The following is a 23,428-nucleotide window of genomic DNA, read 5'->3' on the forward strand; positions in this document are numbered from 1 at the left end:
AAGTAACTGGAATTTGTCAGTAGACACAATAATATGCTTACAAATTATTCTTTATTTAATGATAAGACATACTTTTTTTTTTAGTTCCAAGTGATCCTCCACAAAATGTTACCATAGAAGCTGCAAGTTCAAGTGTAATTATAATTTTTTATTCCATCTTATCAATAGAATCACACAAAATCATATTTAAAAATGTACCTCGATAAATATATTTTGAAGAAAATCCTTAATATTGCATTGGTGAAATTAAATTCATTATCAGTATATTTACTGTTTCAGAGTGTCATCGTACGATGGGAAGCACCACCAAAAGAAAGTCAGAATGGGATAATCATGGGCTACAAAATTCGTTACAAACTGAAAGGTAGTCGTAGAGGAGATACTGTCACTACGGATGGTAACAGAAGACTGTATGCTCTTACAGGTAACTGCTTTCACGCATATATATTGTGCGCATAAATTTAGCCCATCAACACCCTCTTTTTTAATGGGCTTAAATAACTAGATCATGCCCCTTTTTACTCTCCTTTAGTATGAGCACACATATCAGAGAGTTGGTCATAAGAGCAGATGCAGATTAAGAGTAAGTCATGACTCCCCCCCCCCCTCCCCCTCTTAAAATACCAAGTATAGCCAAAACTAATATTTTGGAAACTAATATTTTTAAAAATTTACCTTAGACCCTCTACTTGTGCCTGAGTATTCCACTGTAACACCCCTTTCCGATAACGACTCCTTCCCAAACCAGAAGCTGGATTATCCCTTGAATAAGTGTAATATTAAGGCACAATTAAGAGGATTCTGGGATTTTCTTCCTATAATTTCTGAAAACGGACTATGGTAGCCCGATCGGTAGAGTGTCGGATTTGGGGCCGGAGGGTCCTGAGTTCGAACCTCGATGGTCGAAGATCCACCGTCGTCATTAAAGGGGACTGGGCGACGTTAAATATGCTCGTGGTCTCAATGTCCTCCAAGTGAAACGATACCTCTGGGGGTGCTAGCACCAGGTAGCTATTAGCTCCTGGTCTAGTTCTAAATTCTCATTAACTGTTCGATCCGGTAATGGTGCTGCCATCTATCGGTATAAAAAATGATGGAGGCAAGGCACTTAGTATGCAGTCCTCGACATAAATACAGTTGTAGTCCGTTGTGACTCGGAATCGAATTTCTGGAAACTGAACCTTCAAAAATGCAGTTTTAGGTTACCTTTGGTTGTGTTAACAGGAGTCAAGACCCTTACAACCCAGCCCCTGGATCTGTACTTGGCTCATATGAGTTGAACATGTATTTTTCATGCATTATTTCAATTTTATTCATCATGAGAAAACTGTTCTGTAGGTTTGGACAAAGGTGCCCAGTATAACATCAAAATATCAGCTCTAACAATTAATGGAAGTGGACCTGCTACCGACTGGATTGTTGTAGATACGTACCAGAATGATCTTGATGGTAAGAAATAGCTTTCAGAAATACAGTCAGACCCCGATTTAATGAATTCATCGGGACCGAAACTTTTACATGTCAAATCAAGGTTATTTGTAATATTGGGTGTGAAAAAAAATTTAAAAAACTGCACTTACCTTATCTAAAACCCTTAATAAGCAACTGTGCAAAAATATCTATAATTAGAAAGTGGAACTGAATTATAAACATTTTATTCAGCATTTCACAACTAATTACACATTAGCTAATTTGAAATTTTAAACTACTAACATTAAGTAATGATGTCTGATAATTCTTGATACTTGACTCGTAGTTCTCTTTCGACTTAATGGAGAGAAGAAAATGAGATATGTTTTTACAGTTTCCAGGCTATATAAAGCAATTGAAAAAGTAACAGTTTTAATGGGAGTTCCACTGTCGCTGTTCTGCATCAAAATCAGTATTCGTTGGTTGCCCCCTCGCCTGTCAAAAACTGCTGATTGATTCCAAGAAAAGTCTTTTTCTATTTCAGACAATATGGATATAACATTTGGAAAACAATCCAATATTTTCTTTCTCAAATTAACAAAAAAAAATTTTTTTTTTGCTGTTAAAATAATTCGTTAATTCTGGATTTATTATTCAGTAAATAGGGGTTTTTGCCTTCATTTTAGTCAGGGGAGAAAAGAAAAATTTGTTAAATCGCGAAATTCGTTAAATAGAGGTTCATTAAATCGGGGTCCGACTGTACGTGCTTACACTTTGTTGACCAGCTAGTGTATATTGTTTAAAAATCTACAAACAGTGCTTGATATTTTTTTGGACAAGTTTTTCAACTCTTGATTCTCAATCAGTAAAAAAGTTTTTTTTTTCCAGCAAAAGTTTATGATTTTGGTTCAGAGAATGTTTTTAAATTTATTTAATCTACAACTGGTTCATCTAAAATGTAAATGAGACTTGACTCTTTGGTTGTAGAAGTCTTATAGAAAAAGGAAGCAGCTGCAAACATAAAATATATCCCATCTGACTATCACCAATGATAAAGCCAGCATCATAGTTTATAGGTTTTGATAAATTTTATAATTGATTTTCTAATTTATTTTGCACAATATGTTTCTGGTATACTTTATACTGCTTTTGTGTTCATTTAATTTGGTTAAAATATTTTTGCAAATAATATTTTTTCTTTTTGGTTACTTTAATACAGTCAAATCTCATTTTGATGAAATCTCATTGTTCTTAATAAAAACTGCATAATGTTGAAGATTTGTTAAACAGAAATTTAAATTAGGACATGAAAATGAATAAATGTAAAAACTTCAAACGCATCTCTTCACTTTACTACAGATTTATAAGTTGCAAAAAGGATTTTTAGGATGGGTATACTAAGAATTAGGTGCTTTCTTTTGCCTAGACACATGTAAAAACATAGTTTCGAAGATTTTTGAATACAGGAGCCTGTTTGACTCTAGTCAAATAATAATCAACAAAAATGATTTTGAAACTGGTAATGAATCAAGAATGTTAGTGTTAGACATAAGCGTTTTCAATCAATTTCGTAAAAGAAAGTTATCAGTGTATACAAGATACATGATTTTCTTTTTTTGTTTATCCATAAGTGCAGGGTGTTTATTAAGTGTTGTACTCATGAAGAAAATTTATCAAAAAGAAACTACTTCAGATTTAAACACAATTCTTTTTTCTAAACCCTTTACTCGAGAAATTTTTTTGCTCTAACCTTAGTACACTTTGTATTGCAAAAACACCAGTGCCAATTTTCTTTTTCCCCCTCATTACTTTTATTTATATAACATCTTAAAGTTTTGAATGTTTACATACTGAATTATTTCCAAATTTACCTCATTTGTTAATGTTAATAAAAACTTTCATACCTAAAAACTATGAGATTGATGTTTTGAAATAGTATGTTTCTAGTTAGAATTTTTGCCTGAAAACCTCAAAACTTTTGATTTGTTTCAGAATCCAGAGTTCCAGACAGACCAAGTTCTCTTCGAGCTCGACCGACAGCAAATAGCATTTACGTCAGTTGGACCCCTCCACGCAACCAAAATATAATGATTCGTGGCTATACAATTGGCTGGGGTATTGGATTTCCAGATGTGTACACTAAAGTTCTTGATGGAAAGCAACGTTATTACAACATTGAAAATTTACGTAAGTATTTCCTAATATTTTGATCTCATGAAGTAATGGTTTTTGTATTATTTAAATAAAATCTACTATTTTTACAGAACCTTCATCTGAATATGTCATAAGCTTGCGAGCATTCAATCAAGTTGGTGATGGCATTCCCATTTATGAAACAGTGAAGACCTTGATTCAAGCTCGTAAGGATTTTGTCTCAATTTTGATGCAATTATAACATTTTTATTTTAAAACTAATTTTGAATCATAATTCAGCTAAAAAATGGAAGGCATGTATGAATATACTGGTTACTTTTAACAAAACATTTCTATTGCAATCTTGAACTAATTTTTTATAGCATAGCAAGGGTGCCCATATAGGGGGGCAAGGGGGGCTCAAGCCCCCCTTAGAAATTAGAACTTCCTTCCTTTTAGTACTTTTATCTTTTCAAAAATGTAAAAACATTTCTTCTCCAGCTATTAATGAATAAGTTATTAAAAATCTCCAAATTTTAATGACTCTAATCTGTCCTGAAATCACCTTCCATGGGGAAAATATCCTGCTAAACCATGTTTAAAATATCTGAGCCCCCCCCCCCTTACAATTTTGCATATGGGCGCCCATGTAGCATAGTTGAATAAACTCTAAATGTGAATTACTATTTGTGTATATTATGTTATAACAACACATTTAAATCAAAAACTCTGTTCCAAATTTTTCTCTAATTACAATATAAACTTTTAATTTTTAGTGTTCAAACCTTTCAACATTATTATTTAACTTTATTACTCATGCATTGAATTAATAGTATAACAAAATTAGTAATTTTTTTTTTTCTTGGGTTTCTAATATTTAACTGATCAGTGTAGATTTTTTATAAAAAACATTAGCACATGTGGATGCCTCACTTTCCAAATCAATTGACTCCATAAAACAAAAAGTCTAGAAAAGTTATGAAGAAGATAGTGTTATCCATAGGAGTGAATAGGCCTTCGTGTTACATTTTCTGCCATTGCATGGTCAGAAATGTACTGAAACAAAACTTTAATATCAATTCACATGCTAAGCATTGATTAAGCACTATTAAAACAGAAATGAGGATTTCTTTTTAAAGTGGAGTTAATCGATTTGGCAATTGAGGCATCCATATATTGTATCACATTGTATTGAACATGTGTGTTATTGTATGCAAATGAAAAGTTTAAAAAACCTTATTTTGTGTGTGTGTGTTTTCTTTCTACTTGCATTGCTTACATTATGTGTGGTTATGAATTATGATATTTTGAGAATAAAAACTAGTGCACTGTTTTGCAACTACAATTTTTATTTAATCATCATTAATCATACAAATTCAAAGTGGCCAAATGCATCCTTAAATATCAAATGAAAATAATATTCAATAACATATTTCAATTTAAAAAGAAAATTATGTTCAAAAAAGAATTGAACTTACACATCTCGATGTTTTAATCACAAAGAAAATAATGGAGAACTCAACAATATTTCCAACTCGATCATCAATCAAAAACTTTCTGCAGCCATCACATGCAACTCATAAAACAGATAAGCTTCTTTTAAATGAGATAATTCAAAGTTAAAATCATCATCAAAGTCTCTATTCAAGCGTTTTTACTTGATCATTCTTCAAATCTACACCATTCTTCATTTCAAATTATAGCTAGCACAAATCATATGTTAACTGACTTGTCAAAGATCAGTTCTGTAAAAGCCAAAAAAAGAAAATTGGTAATTACAAAAAAAAGTAGCAATTTTATTATTAAACACTAAAAAAAAGAAAGAAAGTTTGCAAAGAAACAAAAATGAACACTTGTTCATTTAATTTTTGCTACATAAAATGTTAAGTACCATAGTACGGAGGGAAAAGGCTTTACACTCTAAACTCAACCCAGCAAGCAAACTGAGAAGTGACAGTAACTCCATCACCAAAATCATCTCTGAATGCAATATTATTGCAAAGAAGTTCTTCTGCCCTTATATAGAAGTTTGATAAGACCTCATTTGGAGTATGCTGTTCAGTTTTGGTCTCCTTATCTTAAGAAAGATATTAATGTATTGGAAAGGGTTCACAGGCGGGCCACAAGGCGAATAAATGGACTTTCTCATTTAGACTACGATTCCAGGCTTAGAATGCTAAAAATGTACAGTCTTGAGCAAAGAGACCGAGGGGACATCATTCAGTTGTTTAAATTTATTAAAATGAAAGGTGTTACGGGGCTAAAGTTTAGCACTGAAAACAGGACAAAAGGTCATTGTTTTAAGCTATTTAAATCTCAGGCTAACATGCATTTTAGGAAAAATTGTTATTTTAGCAGGGTAGTAGAACCTTGGAACAGCTTACTGGAAGAGGTGGTACTGAGCAAGGGAGTAGATAATTTTAAGAGGGCCATTGATCTTCATTGAGGACTTATTAATTGACTAGGACCAGCCTAGCTGGGCCCAGAGCCTGTTGCTGGTCGTCACTTTCGTATTTGTATTTCATGTAAATAGAGGAGGAAACCTCTTTAAAAGTTGACCTTCATTCAAAAATCTGTTTATGGCCATTTATTTATTTCTAATCATAATCAAAAGAATTACATGCAACTACTTCCGTTCACTGGCTATTCAGCATTCAGAACTCCCGGAAAAGGTCTTCCCTCCGAAAGCTGTCTTGCTCATCAACATTCCTTTCCAGAAGTAATACCCTGTGGATTGCTTGCATTTTTAATGTACAAAACATTTTTTTAAAGTGGCAGAAGGCAAAAACTAATCAGTTTTTCTATTCAAGCCATTCTTTTATCTACAAATCATTGACTGTTTTTATATAATTTTTACTTTTTTTATGCAGCCAATTTTCAGAGGAATAGTTTGTGGCCTGTACTGAGATTTTGAGTTTTTCACTAAAATTTGAATGCATAGATTATGTGCCAAGCGAAAAAATCCAGAATGATTCATTTTTTGAACAATAAAATTTAAATTATTACACCACATTTTTCTGAAGCACTGTAAAATGTATTGAGGAAACATTGCTTCTTATAAGACTCAAAATATGAAAAAATACATTTCTACCAATTTATTCATTTTGTGTTAAAATTTCAGTATTGCATGCCTAACCAAATACGTGACAAAATCATTTTTCAATTCCTGTCAAATATTTACTTCTTGCTGATGCTCTTTCTGTAAGTCGTTTTTTTTTTAAATGTGTCTAAAATTAATTTTTCTTGCTCTTTGCAGCTCCTGAGCCTTTGACACCTATGTTACCTCCTGTTGGCCTTAAAGCTATAGTTTTGTCTTCCTCAACAGTTGTTTTGTATTGGACAGACAGTACTTTATCTAGGAATCAATTAGTAACTGATAGTCGCTATTACACAGTGAGATATAGTACATACACTAGTTCAAGTCCGAAATATCGTTACTTCAATTCAACAGATTTGAACTGCATGATTGATGATTTAAGGTAGGTCGTCTGTCAAAACTAAACATACTGTTTGTCTTTTTTTAACAAGTCGAAGTTCCACCATTCTCATATCATACTCCAACACGCATCCAAACATATTCTTTCGTTTTATCAATTGTTGGGAACAAAAAAAATTTTTTTAAATATTGAATAATCACTTTACATTAGTTAATAAAATAACCTTATAAGTTAAAAATATTTAACTAAAATACCTGAAAGCACAATAATGAATATATTTACTTTTCTCATAAATAAAAACAATGTAGCAAAATCATCAGTATAGAACAATTTATGTTCACATAAGAGTTCGATTTTGCAGGGAAGAAAGAGAGAAAATAAATTTTATTTTTTCATTTATGAAATCTGAAATTATTATTACCTTTGCTTGGAATTACCTAACCTACTACATACATAGGATTATAGTTGAAGTGCCCTTCTCAGTCAAAATTATTACCACGTAATGATAATTCTCTAGTATTATATTTTCATCAATATTTTTTATGTCTTTTAATTCTTAAATTTAATTATTTTATTTCTATTTAACACAAACTGCCGAATGGCAACACGTAATTAAAAAAAGTGAAAAAGACGCACGAGATCGTGTTCCACAAAATTTGGTCTTGAGAAAATAAAAATGACGACTTCTTGAAGTATATGTGATGTAAATAAAGTTTTGTCGATTTTTATAAAATAATGGAGTCAAATTCTTATACAAAATTAGGGTGTTGTTATAAACCTTCACAACACTCTCATAGTCAATCAAAAAAAAATTTAGGGGCGATAGGAGGGGTTTGGATCCCCTGGCGCCACTGCCCACCATTATTGTTGTCTCAAACTTTTCAGTTTGAATTAGTGCATAAAATGATATAAAATGATAAATTGTGACAAGTTACAGTGAATAAGTCATCAGAAAATACTTAAGTTTTTCACGTAGTTGGCTAGAAAGGGTATCAAACTATGAATTTTGGATTTTTATGTACCCACACAAAATCCTCTTTGTTTTGTTGGGTACTGTTTAACAGCAAGATCCATTGAGAATAGATTACAGTAAAAAATGCACAGTATTGATTAAATAAGGTATTTTTTCATGTAAGATTTTTTTTTAATTACTTTTGTGCTAATTACAAAGATTAAAAATATATTTATTTTTTAATAAAAAAGTAACTTGCATGTGTGAATCCTAGTCACAGATTTTCTACTTTTGATGCACAAAATATATTTGCAGAAGCATTAAAAATACATCTGTTTGTCCTCATAATTCTTTACTTAGTTCTATTCTGATATTAAAATATGAAGTTGGTCTAGAACTAAAAGAGCCCATATTCCCTTATTAACAACATTGATTTTCTAGCAGGAAAAAAATTCTCTTATAATTAGCTTAGGCTGCAAATTAGTATCTTTCTAATAGTTTAAGAAATATTTTTAAAAACAAACTGTGTATCTGTTATGCAAAAAGAAAACTATTAGCAATTATTAACAATGATATGAAATGAACAATAATTTACAAATTCTTGTACAGCGCTATAAACATGTGAATACACCTACTTTCATGAAATCTACAATGAATAAAGCAAATTTCATGCCATATTTATTTTTCTTTGAGTTTGTTTTATCTTTATTACTTTATGGTATTACTTATCTTTTAAAGTTTATAGTTGTTCATAGATGCTCTCTTTCAAAGAGCTCTCACCGTACTTTATTTCTACATTTCAGGCCAAATACTCAATATGAATTCAGTGTGAAAGTTGTAAAAGGTACAAGAGAGAGTACATGGAGCATGAGTGTAATAAACACTACTCAAGAAGCTGCACCATCTTCACCACCCAGAGATTTAACTCTCATTCCATCTGAGGATGATTCTTCTTCTGTTAGTTTGCAATGGCAGCCACCTAAGCAGCCGAACGGACAAATTACAGGTGAAATATTTATATTTTTTCCTCACATGATGTTTTTGAAAGTGTATTGTGCTCCCTGTATTATACAAACTCCCAAGCACATATATTCAGTAAAAGTACATTGAAACAAAAACAAAAAAAAACACCTACACAAAACATACATACAGTATCTTTCTCTTGTTGTGCTCTTCATTAAAACTTCAATTATTTCAACTTAAAAGGCATTAATTTGATAAAATATGGGTAACAACGTCAAAGTATCTATGTCAATTTTCCAGATATTTTACTGGGGCATCAATCACACTGGTGCTTAAGCAGAGCTGAAGTATTATAATTCTACAAAAAATTGCCATTTTATATAAACTGAGTTAATATTTTAAAACATTAATAAAAAAAACAATCAATCCCACTAATATGTACAGCAACCAAAATTATAATTTAAATCTTTAAAATAATCAAGAATTTAAACTGCAGAAGTAATCTCTAAGGTATTTGCTTTTTTTATTACTTTATTATTTAAAATTTATTTAAAACTTTTCTCATTGCTTGTGGTTTAGGTAAGAGTTATTATTTTTAAAAAAATCCTGAAAATCTCTGCAATATTTTAAAGAGATACTTTTTTAATTTTAAATTTAATGCAGTACTGCGAAAAATCCACTACGTACGTATGAATATAAATCACTTTTATTTCAGATTTTCTGCGATTCTATTTGCCATTTCATTCATTAATTTTATTATTGAAAAACTCAGTTGGAGATTAATTGGGTTTGCATAGTTTTCTAAAATATACATATTTTTCCTAATGTATTAGAAAGTCAAATGTATATTGAAAGTACTCCTTTTAGGTTATGTAGTGTTTTATACTACTGATAATACTCAACGAGACAGAGATTGGGTAGTGGAAGGAGTAATTGGCGACAAATTATCAGCAATTATAAGCAACCTCATGCCAGATACAACATATTATTTTAAAATACAAGCAAGAAATACAAAAGGATATGGACCTCTATCATCTGAAGTAGTATATAAAACACCTCCAGGTAATTGATTGAATATTCACTATTGCTAAATATTGCAAATATTCTCAGTATATATAAATTGAATGTGGATATTTCACCATAGGATGTTTTTTTTAACAGGTTTGGCAAACAATTTTTTGTACATAATCATTGCTGCAGTCTCAGGAGGAGTTGTCGTAATAATCCTCATAATAATAGTTTCCATAGTTTGCAGAAAGAAACATAATGCTTATTTGGCACCTGTACAGAAAAATAGGTAATCGTATTATGTTTATTAATATGAGATTTTTTTTCCTGATACATTGTTAACTTAATTTAAAAAACTAAAGGTACAATTACAAAATAAATGCTTCACTTCCAACACATAGCAAAGTAAATATCTGCCTCAAATCAACACTGGGATATTTTACTGTTATTCCTGGGATTAGATGTCTCACTGTTGCTCCGAGGCGACTATATGAAATCTTAAATTTATGTAGAATCCAACATAATAAATGTTATCTAAAATTAATATTAAAAAAGAAACTGTCCAATAATTGTGAAAACACTAAGAAACATAAAACCTTTGAAGCTTATTAGTATATTTTTGGTTGCACTAATTCAACCAAAATTTTCTTCTAGGAGATATTTCAACCATAACTTCTTACATGTATATACATACTAGGATTGGTAATATGGTTAAAACCCAAACGGTTTTGAGGGTAGGAATTTAACATCAAAACACCTTTGCTAGGCTTTGCTGCTATGTTTTCTTTAAATTTTTCATTAAAAACGTATTTATATTGTTAATATTATTGTTATTTATCAGTAGTTTTTATCATCCTACATTTATTTATAGTAGATATGCAGGACCTAAAGCAACAGCTCGGGAGCTGAAACCTCCAGATTTATGGATTCATCATGATCAAATGGAGTTAAAAGAAAAAATTAGGCAAGGAGACCATTCAGGATTGCCTCGAAATCCGCACGAAGCAGACGTTATGATCGACATCATGGAAAAAAAGAAAGGTTCTTACATAGGTACACTAATTTTCAGACATTATTTACTGAGTTAATCAAAACTATGTAGTGTTTAACAACTCATGCAAATTTAAACTTTATAGTTTCTCTTCAAATCTTTTAGTAATGTCTTAGAAAAAAGCTTTTGGTATTAATGTCATCCGTATATGCAGTCGAATATCAATTTACACGAGGGATGCGTTCCTCGCATCAGTTTAAAAAGTTGTGTTGTTGAAAAAAAAAATGCCGTTAGGGTGCACATAATCAATGGGAGAGAATGGTATAAAATGAAACAGTATGGTACATATAGTATGCAGCAGTAATAAAATGCAGTACTAAGATAGACTTGTACAATAGATGCAGTAATTATATTCAGTGCATTTTCAGTTGTTCAGGCATTTCGAAAATCTTTAAATATCTATAGTTGTCAGAAACTTTCTTTTTTTCCTTTCATTTTCAAACTTTAGATAAACAGCCCACTCATGTGAAATTATGTTTCATCAACGTCATATTTAGAACGAAAAAGATGCGGAGTGGCGATTTGTACATTAACAAAGCAATGTTTCGACTAGTACGGTGTGAGGAACTTCCGCTTTCAGTGATGCAAAAGAAAAAGTCCATTCACGATACTAATATTTAGTACCCAATAAAGAAGGCAATACTTAAGATTGCGATTCAGTTCCGAAAATTTTCGTGTCGCAGGTGATTAATTTGCATTAACTCTAAAACTTGCTATATAGCCATTTGGTGTTTTTCAAATCTCATTGCAGCGCGAGTCCACTGCAGTTTAAAATTGCTCATAGAAGTAAAGTAATCCATTCTTAGTTATGTTTCATATTTCGGATATATATTAATATTTAATTTTTAATACTAGTACCGTTTGGGATATTTTTCCTTTTTTTTATTTTTTTCTTCTTACTGATTGAGTTTTGGCACATTAACATAATAAAAGACAATTACTAAATATATTATGTTTTGGAGGTTATTTGGTAAAATTGAATAATGTTTTTATTTCATTTTATCAGTGGCATAAAAAAGTAGATGGTGTCCATGTCTAGACCCGCAACTTGAAGCTCAAACTCATTTAATTATCTCCTACAAAATATAAGGTCCTTTAAAATCACTTTCTACAAGGGAAATTAAAGTTTTTCTCTTTCGTTTAAAATATGTTTTTCATCATCTAAATCAATTTTATGTGTATGTATGCCTATGTAAAATTCAAATAAATTACGCCTGCATCTATTTACAGTTTCAAGTAGCCGAATTGTACTTCTTGAATTAAATATTCACTGTCAGGAAATAATTAAAAATTTGAAAGTTGAATTCGTTCAACTTTTAATTCCAACCTTCAACTTTTAATTTCTTGCAGCAAATATTCGTAAAAATCATAAAAAAATGTTTCGAATGACAAATTGATTCAGTAAAGTTAAGGAAGAATAAATAATCCTTATTAATATATTCCGTGTTCAAATGAGCTATATTATTACTCTAAATCACTTCTTGACTTTTTTCGTTCAACCCTCAAACGGTGTGTAAGTGTATGCTTTTCATTTTTTAATTTTTAAAAAGTAGTGCGAAGTAGCAACTACTTTTCAAAAGTAGTTTGTAGTTGCTACATTTTGAAAAAAGTAGTTGTAGTTAAATTACATTTGAAATAAAGTAGTTGTAGTTCGCTACAAATAAAATGTAGTTTTTCCAACCACTGTCTTTGAGTCATCGCCTCTCTTAACGACAGATTGTTCTCTTCTCAGGAGCAACCAACATATGATCTTATAGTGGTAGCTCCTGACAAGTTTTGCTGCATACATGATAGTTAACTTAAAATCAAAAAAAGACACACAATTAGGAAAAAAATAATGGCTCAATTCTCTGTGATTTAGATAAAATCAATGATGGGTTACCTACTGTAACAAACATCCAGTACTTTGCACTTACTTAAAGTTATAGAAGTAATTCAATTTTTTAATGACATGGATAAATATTTCACAACATATATGAATAGGTGAAAGTTCTGACATTACCCTATCATAAAGTGTACTAAGCACTTTTGTTTTTCTTTAATTAGCGCCTCTTTTTTCTCTCGAACTCCCTACCACTTTAACAAGTACACATCTTCCAAGATTACATGTAATTTTAATTTATATTTTATGCAGAAGAAGTTAGTTCACAGCAGAACCCTGTTTTATTTATTATTTTACTTTTCCCACTTGAATGTATTGAAACATTTCATAATTTCATAGACAAAATGTCAGTTATTTGAAAGAATAAAAATTAAAATAACAGAATTGAATTGGAACTGCTTTTTTTAGCAATTCTGCATTAAAATCAGTAGAAAACATTTAATCTGTAAGAAGAAAAATGCAATAATAACTCTCACTTTGTAAAGAAATCCTTAACTAAACCATATCAACATTTAAATCTATACTTTCTAAGTAACTAATTTCATGCTGTCATATTTAAAACCAATACCACTCAGGATAAAGTTAATAAGAGATTATATTTCCATAGTGGTTTATGCAACAAAAAAAAAAAAAGAGGAAAAGAAAGAATTTCTCGACTCATTTAAAAATTAATTTTGTTTTAGTTTTTGAATGTTTTCTTCCCATTTGCACGTTAAACTGTGGATCATGCATGTTAGACATCATACCTTTAAATTTTACAATGAAACATTATGATATTTTTATTTTTACAAAAAATGACAATAAAAACTTGGGTTTTTTAAAGTTTTTGATTTCAATTACTACATTTTTTTTTCTTTGTTTTGACAAGTTATTATTGTTTGAACAATTTATTTGATTTATAATTTTGCCTTGTTTCTAATATATCTTTTTATTTATTGCATTTTGTTTTGTTTTGAATTTTTGTACAAGTAGATGATATGGCTGCATTAGTAGATGGAATGTGTGATACTAGTCCCTCCAGAGTAAAATCATTTTTAATACATCCAGAAAATTTCACCATACCTCCACCTCCTCCCAGTAAGTAATCCCACTAATTAAACTCGCATAACAATTAACCATTTTCATCAAATAATTATGCCAATACTCAAAAAGTAAATGCATAGGATATAAATCAAATATTTAGAAAATATCATTTAATGTAAATTTTGGTACAGTAGAACTCAAATTATCCATTGAGACCAAACACCCCTCAGATAATCAAAAACTCAGATTGTTGGACTTTCCCAAGAAAAAAAAGAGTCAATTAACTAATTGCTGTATGTATGTTAAAAATGGGAGAAAAAAACTAGCTTTAAAGAAAAAGAGTTAATTAAATTGAGAGGCAGCACTTACACATGCTACGCTTACTTACAAGTGCTGTACATTTGAAGTCAATAACAGAACTGCACCATGAGACGGTGACTCATCATCAAAATAATGCTCGCCTTACACCTATGCTAGCTTGGCTGAGAGAATAACAATACTGCGCATGGGAAGAATTATTATTTTTTGAATCGTAGTATGTTTCCGTCTTATTTTTCTTCCCAGAAATTATGGAAGAGATTCGAATAATCAGCAATTCAGGTGGTAGGAGCTTGGATATTTTGGATAATTGTTCTACTGTACTTTAAATGCTACAAATACTTGCTTTATAAAGTACAGTTGGCTCTCTGTTTAACGACGCTCTATTTAACGACTTGTTCTATTTAAGGACGGCTCTTCATGGTCCCAGATGGTCCACTATAGTGTTAAAAGTATTCTATTTAAGGACGCTCTCTACTTAAGGACTATATTTTTTGGTCCCTTGAAAGTCGTAAACAGAAAGCTAACTGTAATTTCTAAAGTTATACTGTTTTAACACAATGACTCAAATACTAGCTTTATCAGCGACAACTCCAGTACCCAATGGCGGTTTAGAGTCACCATATGAAATGGGATCTAGTGGCTTGGCCAGACCAGTCTATCCAAGGACACAGTACAACATTCCTCATGCCCATGTGACAATAGATGCTGCGCATCCCGGTAAGCATGATTTTTTTTTTTATGTTTCTTTTTTTCCCTGTACATAAAAGAATGCTGACCACTAAACTCATCTTTTAGGTTCATCTTCATCAACCCTTGCATCCCCATCTGCTCGCACTCATCATCCATATGATCAAGTAACATCTCCCACTCTCCACATAACACTTGGTGGTGCATCTGTGCTGGGCACAGGTCAACATGCCACTTACTCCAGCAACACCAACACAACTGCAGAATCCACATCTGCATCAGGGACTCTGAGCAAAAAACCACCAAATCATTCTCTTAAGTCTTTCAGTGTGCCAGCACCACCTTGCCAAAGTGCCCCAACAACACCCCAACCAAGGCATATAGGTAAATTTATTTTACCACATTTTAGTTCAAATATGTAATGAAACTTAGTTGTGAACCAAAGAAATCAAATTAAATTAATCTGCCAGTAGATTTATTGATATTGCATTCCAACAAAATGTGTTAAGGTACACTTTTGCCACTTTCTGTCAAAGTATACATTTTTTAATTTCTACCCACCAAGAAATATTTTGTTTTTAAAGAAACTATTTTATTAGTTTTATGACAGTTGGAAATCAAGCAATGTCCTTGGAAAGCAATAAATTTTACTGCATTTTTGGAGGGAGTAAATTTTTTACACAGTCAAACCTCGTTGAAAGGAACTCAAAGGGACTTTTAAAATTAGTTTGTCTTATCCAAAAAACAAAAAATAGCATTACTTTTAAGTGCAATAGGAAGAGGATCACGAATATAGTTTGGTTTAGCAGTAAGTCACTTAAAGCATATTCAAATTAACAAGGTTCAACTATATTTGGTTTTCTTACAATGAATTTTTAGTAAGCAATTTAACTGTAGTAACTCTTGTAATTTATATCCAATGTTGATTTTTTTCATTTATTTATTTTTAACTTTTTTTTGTTTAGTCTGTCTTTGTCCAATGTGTGACAGGCAATGAATTAAAGAATTAATTCCCACATTTCTTTTAACACCATGGCAAGACTTTTCAAATTTAATTGTAAAATGAACACATCCAACTATATCACTTTATGCATTAATTTTCTGTAGTACCATCCCCCCCCCCCCCAAAAAAAAAAAAAAAAATCTTGCCTGCTTTAGCTTTACAGTAGTTGATTGCATAATGAAAGTTTTATATATTTCATTCTAATTTATAAAATCCAAATAGCTTATATATTTTTTCATATGTAGTAGCTAATGCATGAACTTATTTTTCTACAATATTATGCACAACTTCAACAAATTTTTTCTTTTAGTTAGTTTTTATGGCCAAATTTTGTTACAATTCAGGTTAATGTGATAGGTATATGGTATAAGGGTTTATTCTGTGACTCCATTGGTTAGTTCAAGATTCTTCTTAAATGTACTTAATATAAAGGAGGGTGACAATCTATAAACGTTCAACTATACTGCTGTTTTTTACTGTACCCATTCTTGTAAATATCTCCTTCTTTGCCAAATATTGAGCATTATAAATTAAGAAATAATTATAAAATGCAAACAGCTATTAAAATTGCATACATTTGTTTTGGGGAACACAAATGTCTCATTCAGAAGTAGAAACAGGCCAGCACCCCTGGGAAAAGGATAGCAGACGGAGAGTGGGATGTTAGATTTTTTTTTTTTTTTTTTTTTCCCTGCACAAAGACACAACCTTTGACTTTGACTTTCACTTTTCTGTTTTTCACTTTAGTCAAACCTCAACAAGTTGCCAGTCCTCAGAAGAAGCTTTTAGCTACCGGTGGTCCATCACCTGCAACGCCTTCATCTCAACAGTCCACTCTAAAATCTCGGCCTTCAACGATGCCAAGACATCAGGATGGTGGCTGCAGTGACAGGGAGGACCTGCCTGTAGGTACTTAACTCTATTGCTGCTCTTTCTCTTTCATCTTCGCTTATATCTCTCACTAACAGTGCATTTACTATTTCTATTAACCACACTTCTGTTTACAAATTTCAACTTGCCTAGTTCTGCAATGCATAACCAGTAATTATTGAATTAAGTCCTTCTGCCAGGGTCTTGTCGAACTGTTTTATAACAACAAACTGTTCAAACCTGATTCAAGCAAGTTTGTCACATAACATTTGTGTTGTAGGAAAAAAGAATTGGAATACTGTTTTAAAGAATGCATCTTTCTCCCTCTCTAATTCTTTTAAAAACGTCTAAAATATTAATCTACTATGCATCTTTCCTAAATATGACACAGTTAAAGGCTAATTCAAAATATTTAAAACTAAAATAATAATCTTATTCTGCAATTGTAAATAGATATTAAATATGTGTTTGATTTGATGTCACATTTTTTTTCTTCTTATTTCAGTTTCAATCAACACCTAAGCAGAGTACATTTGCAAATATTTTTTCCTTGCAATCAAAAGTGTTTAATACTACTATTCTTTTAACTCAACCTTGATAGTTTGGAGGGAAGAGAGGATTCACTTATCTTTTCTGTTAAAATTAAAACTTTTTCTAAGAAGAATTGAATCTGAAATAACATATGCATTAGGGTGGTTCAAAAAAAACTTTTTTTCAGCTAGAGTTCAGAACACCCCCTATTTTTTTACACTTAATAATAGTATTACTAGCTGCATGCCCGGCGTTGCACGGGCTACTTAAAAAATGAAAGAAATGTCCAATTGATGTTTTTGTATTACTCTGACATCAGTTTCTAAAGCGCTAAGGAGTAAATAAATGCGCGTAATGCAAGGTTTTCAAAACACCAGTAGAGCATATTTTTGGCAAAAATCTCTTTAACGTTAATCATGGTTAACAATGATACAACTTATGAGTATTTTCAATTAGCACAAAAGATGAAAATATATGCATTATCAACTATAATCTGTGCTCACATTAAAATGAATCACATCTGATAGACTATATCTGAAACATTTATGTACAATTACAATCAGCTTTTTACATAAAATGACACACACTTTTTGGTTGATTGCGTGAAACTAAAGCACCAAGACTAAATAAATACCAATAAGCATTAATTTAATACCATGTCATCAGATTCCAATTTAGCTTTAGTTAAAATCCTTAAAAACAATCTTTTTTGTTCAACTCAGTTTCACTTAAAGAAATCCAAACAATCTTAATTTAACGTGTTCTTTTAACGATACAAACTGTATTTTAAAAATAGAAACAGGAAGGATAAAGAGAGTTATTACAATTCAAAACCACACACATATGACGGGAAAAAGTCCAACAAATAGCACATAATTAGTCGCACATCCTAAATGTACCAAAGTATGAGGCCGATGAATGATAATCTTACACTACAATCAATAAACATAGCTAAAGAAACAACTTTCATATGCTTAAAAGAGTTAAGAACGTTGAATGTAAAAAATAAAAAAAGGACAGACGATAAAATAAAGGCTATGTCCGAATAGAGAAACCAATTTTAAACTAATTTAAAATGAAATTCTAGATGGAAACGTTGTTTTAAGATTTGGACAGCAGCCAAAAAATCTCCTTTAAAACATTTATTAGAATTTTACTAGCTCACCCACATGCAAAATGGCAACAGGAAAGAAATAAAAATTCCTGAACAACGTTATGTTAATTAACGTTTTAATTAATATCTCTGCTAATTAAAGTCGCACAATTACGAGATTGGTCCTATTGTTTTTTTTGGAAAATTTCGAATTGATCGGTATCTCGTTTGACTCTCGATTCACAGTGGTTCTCGAGAACATCGATCTTCAGATGGACAGACGCACGCGAACAGATTTTAATATTATAGTGGATACTGTAAAAGTTTTAGCTTCTTACTCAAATTTTAAGACGGTGCTCAAAGACCCCATAATTTAACATTAGCCATATCACAAAAGATGCCACAAATTGAGAAATATTTAATTTCCCCAGCTATTTTTTCGTAAATAATTATTTTATTGCAATGTATATGCATATTTCTAGTGTATATTATAATGTGTAGCATTGTTTTTTCAGTTTAATATGTTTTTTTAAGCCCCCCTCTTCATACTATTGAAGTTTGGCGGAGGAGGTTGAGCACCCTCTTTCAGTTGAAATAGGAAGATAAAAGTCTTCCAGTATAATGCTATCCAAAGTCTAAAAATAGTGAATGGTATCCCAGTATCTAGGAGAAACTTTTTTTTTACATGTATTTTTGAAACACCCTAATGTGCATATGTACACAATCTGGAAAAATGGAGATGACATGACTTTATTGCACTTTCCAATAAATTTTGAATGGTATAAGCAGGGGTTCCCATCACCCCCAAGTGCACTGGTACAATCAATGGAGCAATCTGCACTCTGTCCCCCCCCCCCCCCCCCCCGAGTCACCGCGGTATAAGGGTAGTTAATTAGTTATTTACTTTCTGACTACATTATGCAAACATTAACTGACTACATCTAACATCTGACTACATTAATCAAAATAAATCAGCCCAGCAAGAAGAAAGGATGATATTGATTCATTTGATGTGATACTAAAATGATGTGCATCTAAAATCTGCAAACTGTTTTCATAAACATAATATTTCTAAAAAGAATTAATTGGCTGAAGCAAGAATCATTTTTACTGATGTATTGTGTAAGCATTTAATTCATAACAGAACTAGCTGTACTCACACGGCTATGCTTACTTGTACTATAAGGTTTAAAAAATTAAAAAAACTCTTCAAATGTGAAAATTTCTCTTCCCACCCTGAAATAGAGAAAAGATTATGTTTGTCAATTTAAATGTGCACACATAATTTTACTTATGCTTGAAGCACATTCAATGAAGCAAAAAAAAAATCATGCTATAATGACGTCAACTGCCGCTCTTAACTCCCTCTATCAAAGTAAAATGCATCTAACTTAAGTACTCTAAACATTTAAAGTTAAATAATAAACGAATCACTTCCAACTATTCAAACTGAAAGAAATAAAAAAAGTTTAAATTTTTATTGCCAAAAAATAATCAGACGATATATTTAATTTGAGAGAATGAATTTCATTGGTCATGCAGCAAAGGATCAGAGTTAAGTGAAAATCCCCCTACCCAAAGAATAAAGAATTTAATTGAAATACTTTGTGTAATTAGAACAAAATTAAAATCTTTGCTTTCCCTGAAGGAAAAACATTTTTTTTTTTTTGAAATACTTGACATAGTTGCAATAAATGAAAATTGAGGAGTTTACTTTCAATACGGATTATAACCACTTTTTGAAAAGATAAACGGGTTTTTTTCGTTTTCAGAATCTCTAAAATAAGCCCTATCGACCCATGAATTTCCCTTTTCTCAAAGTGGTTTACATTATCTACTGTTAAAAATTGTGTAAACATTGGTTTTACACCTAAATGGTGCATATACATCCCCTTATTTCTCGCCAGGTCTTTTACAGCAAAGTGGAACCTATCCCTTATTTGCCAATCAAGCATAATATCTGTCCGCATAACGACATCGTAGCAAAGTTTCAATATTGAAGCTTCGAACAACAGCAGCCCTATGATTGGAGCACTTTTGCTTAGACAACTCTCAACCATTGGTTTCATAATATTTTTATATAACTTATGTGGAAACTCTGAGGGCAAATTACTCATCTTTGGGCACCTATTAGGCCCTGGCAACCCTGCTTAAGGATCAGAAAAAAGTAGGCAACCTTACTTTAGCGTTTTGTTTACAGCTTTTACTCTTCATTTATGACAATAATTTCCGGAAACTCAATGATGGGTAAATCATCTCCCTCATTGAAAAACTTTTATTTGCTGACAACCCTGATTAGGGAGCCGAAAAAGGTAGGCAACCTTATTTAAGCGTTTTATTTCCATCTTTTACTCTTTATTTATGATAACGATTTTTGGAAACTCAATAAGGGGAAAATACTTATTTTTAGGCACCTTTCAACCCTGGCAACCCTGATTAGTTCAGGTGAAAGAGAGAAATTCTTACTTTCAAGTTTTATTTACAACTTTTACTCTTCAACTATGGTAGCAATTTTAGGAAACTCGATGATTAGGAAACTTGTTCTACAGGGTGGCGACAGGAACTGTGAAAAAAAGTTCCCTGACTTTTCCCTGATTAGGTTCATCAAATTTCCCTGATTTACGTTACCAATGATAATGGTTTCCTTTCTTTGCTCTACTTGAAATTCATTGTATGTTTGTACAAAACGCAGTATTTTAAACGTTTTTAAGTTGTGTAATGTTGTTGAATTAAAGATATAATTTTAAAAAGATGCTGTTTTTTTAATAAAATGTTTAAAAAAAACATATCAAGTCAATTTGTTTGGAAAAAACCTTACAAAACAGTATAATAAATTTTTCTATATGGAAATTTATATAAAATTATAAAAAAAAAATACTTTACTTCCAGTAACCACTTAGCATAAGAATTTTTAGAAACTATTAAAATCACTCTTAAAAACATGTGTATTTATGATAGAACTATAAAGTAATTGAAATTATTTTGAACTTAGTTTTCAAACAGTATAATAATTGTTGCAAGAATAACAAGTAATAGTGAAAGAATAGAAGTAATGTAGTTATTCTTATATAACTAATTGACATATTTAGGCAAAACAGATGAAACCTTTTGACATCCATTCATAGGGAGCTTTTCTCTAATCAAGAACATAGATTTTAATGAATGGTTACAGAATTTTAACAATAAAAAAATAAAGATATTTACTTAAGTGCACAAGTTATTTCAAATGATTTCAGTTTGTATCGAAAAAAAATTTAGGTTGCTTTCGTAACAAACAGCTTTAAAATGTAAGGGGGGAAAAACAATTGGTTAATTTCAAAATATATAAAAGAATGGTTTAAAAAAAAAGAATCATTTAAGCCTGAAAAAGAAAACCTTTCTATTTCTAATCTGTGGTGACAGCAAATAGTATAACGGCAAAAAAACAAAGTTTTTTTGATTCAATGTTCAATTTTAGTAATTACATTAAAAACGCGAAGAAGTAATAACTTTTAAGCTTTTATCAGTATTAATTCAAAAAACAAAGAGTTCTTCTTGAAATCTTGATTACAATACGATAAGGCATTAATGACGGTTTCCTCTTTGCCTGTAGGGTTGTTTATTTTACGTAGTATTGAAAGCGTGAAAGCAAACTTCAACCTAGGTAAAATAAACTTTACAGACACAGAAGCAATCTTGCATCCTGTGGTTAATAAGTAAGATGCAATACTTTGACGTTGAGGAAAAAAGATGCACAAATATGCGGCAGTGTATAATCGCACCTCATTAATTTTAACTTTTTTTTGAACAGATAATTGCCGGAAATTGCGTAGAGAATTAGGAGACTTAATTTTGCAAAGCAAAAAAAAAATTTTTTTTTTCTTCATAAAATCAATTTTCCCTGATTGTTTGTTATTTTTTAAAAATTCCCTGATATTTCCCTGATTAATTAAGTTCCCTGACTTTTCCCTGATCTCCCTGATTTCTCTGATCTGTCGCCAGCCTGTTCTAGTAGTTCAAACCCACTAGGCTTGACCTACCCGAACAATAGGGTAGGTCAAGCCTAGTGGGATCTCGTACTATCAGAATAAAACTTCCCTTCACAAATATGACTACAGTTCCTAAAATCTAACAGCCGTTGTTCCCAAAAAGAAATAGTACAACAGTTGGTAAAATAAAATCAGCAGTCTTTAAAAATCCCTATCAAACTGGGCTGCATGGGCTACCTCAATTGTTACACCGTTTCTTGACGGAGAAACTGAGGTCATGTGACACATGCCTAAAATTTTGGAGAAATCTAGCCAAAATTGTGCCATTGAAATATCTCCAACAGAACCTATAAATCATCATTGAAAAGAAAGACAACAGTTTTCAAAAAGGGGGAACTCCCAAATATTTTCATTACTAAGCCCGTAATCTGAATGAAAAAAAATTTAAAAAAATCCCCTCATTAGCATGAGAATGACAATCCCTAAAAACCACAATTACATTGAGGACATAAATAAATCAATGTTTCTGGGAAAAACTTTTGTCTGAATAAGAGAACAGAGCATGAAAAATCCAATTATATTGGGGACAATAGCTCCCAAAACTTCCCTTTTGAAAAAGAAAAAAACTTTCCTGAAAGGCCCCATCTTAATAAGAAAATTGATCTCTACAAACTCTTGGACTGAAAAGGTAACAGTTTTTCAATAACCCCAACCATCGCTTTAAAAATCTCTATCTGGATAGAGAAAATACAGTTGGCTCTCTAACGACTTTCAAGGCACTACAAAAAATCGTCCTTAAATAGAATGCTTTCAAAAGTACAGTGGAACCTATGAAGTGGAATGTGGCCGTGAAAAGTCATCTTTAAATAGAGAAAGTTGTTAAATAGAGCTTTGTTAAACAGAAAGGCAACTGAAGCTCCAAAAACAACATTCAGAATATAGAAAAATTCAGAATACAGAATATAGCATCAACAGTATGTCTAAAAAGAAAAAAAAAGAAAATTAAGTTTGAAAAAACAGCACAAAAAACATTCCTTTTTGAATAAGAACAAATTTCTCAAAGCTCCCCATTGAAATAAGGATGCCAGTTCCTCAA

At 31.2% G+C, this 23,428-nt stretch overlaps 2 protein-coding genes across 3 annotated transcripts in view; one reads left to right on the forward strand and one right to left on the reverse strand.

The window, feature by feature from the left end:
- LOC129235152 (neogenin-like) overlaps nucleotides 1-23,428 on the forward strand; it is a 345,244-nt gene that overhangs the window by 319,356 nt on the left and 2,460 nt on the right. For both annotated transcript variants that reach the window (XM_054868842.1, XM_054868841.1), the window contains exons 12-25: nucleotides 85-134; nucleotides 280-424; nucleotides 1,339-1,449; nucleotides 3,403-3,597; nucleotides 3,675-3,770; nucleotides 6,800-7,022; nucleotides 8,736-8,938; nucleotides 9,763-9,957; nucleotides 10,057-10,192; nucleotides 10,775-10,956; nucleotides 13,809-13,913; nucleotides 14,754-14,897; nucleotides 14,976-15,251; nucleotides 16,618-16,775. In XM_054868842.1, coding sequence (XP_054724817.1) covers nucleotides 85-134; nucleotides 280-424; nucleotides 1,339-1,449; nucleotides 3,403-3,597; nucleotides 3,675-3,770; nucleotides 6,800-7,022; nucleotides 8,736-8,938; nucleotides 9,763-9,957; nucleotides 10,057-10,192; nucleotides 10,775-10,956; nucleotides 13,809-13,913; nucleotides 14,754-14,897; nucleotides 14,976-15,251; nucleotides 16,618-16,775 — 2,219 coding nt within the window. The remainder of the gene's footprint in view (nucleotides 1-84; nucleotides 135-279; nucleotides 425-1,338; nucleotides 1,450-3,402; nucleotides 3,598-3,674; nucleotides 3,771-6,799; nucleotides 7,023-8,735; nucleotides 8,939-9,762; nucleotides 9,958-10,056; nucleotides 10,193-10,774; nucleotides 10,957-13,808; nucleotides 13,914-14,753; nucleotides 14,898-14,975; nucleotides 15,252-16,617; nucleotides 16,776-23,428) is intronic.
- Nucleotides 4,934-23,428, reverse strand: part of LOC129235153 (DNA polymerase epsilon subunit 3-like) — a 36,811-nt gene continuing 18,316 nt past the window's right edge. The window contains exon 6 of the mRNA XM_054868843.1: nucleotides 4,934-5,288. The gene's annotated coding sequence lies outside the window, so the exon portion shown is untranslated. The remainder of the gene's footprint in view (nucleotides 5,289-23,428) is intronic.

Source organism: Uloborus diversus, chromosome 2 (genome assembly GCF_026930045.1).
Source record: "Uloborus diversus isolate 005 chromosome 2, Udiv.v.3.1, whole genome shotgun sequence".
Taxonomy (NCBI): Eukaryota; Metazoa; Arthropoda; class Arachnida; order Araneae; family Uloboridae; genus Uloborus; species Uloborus diversus.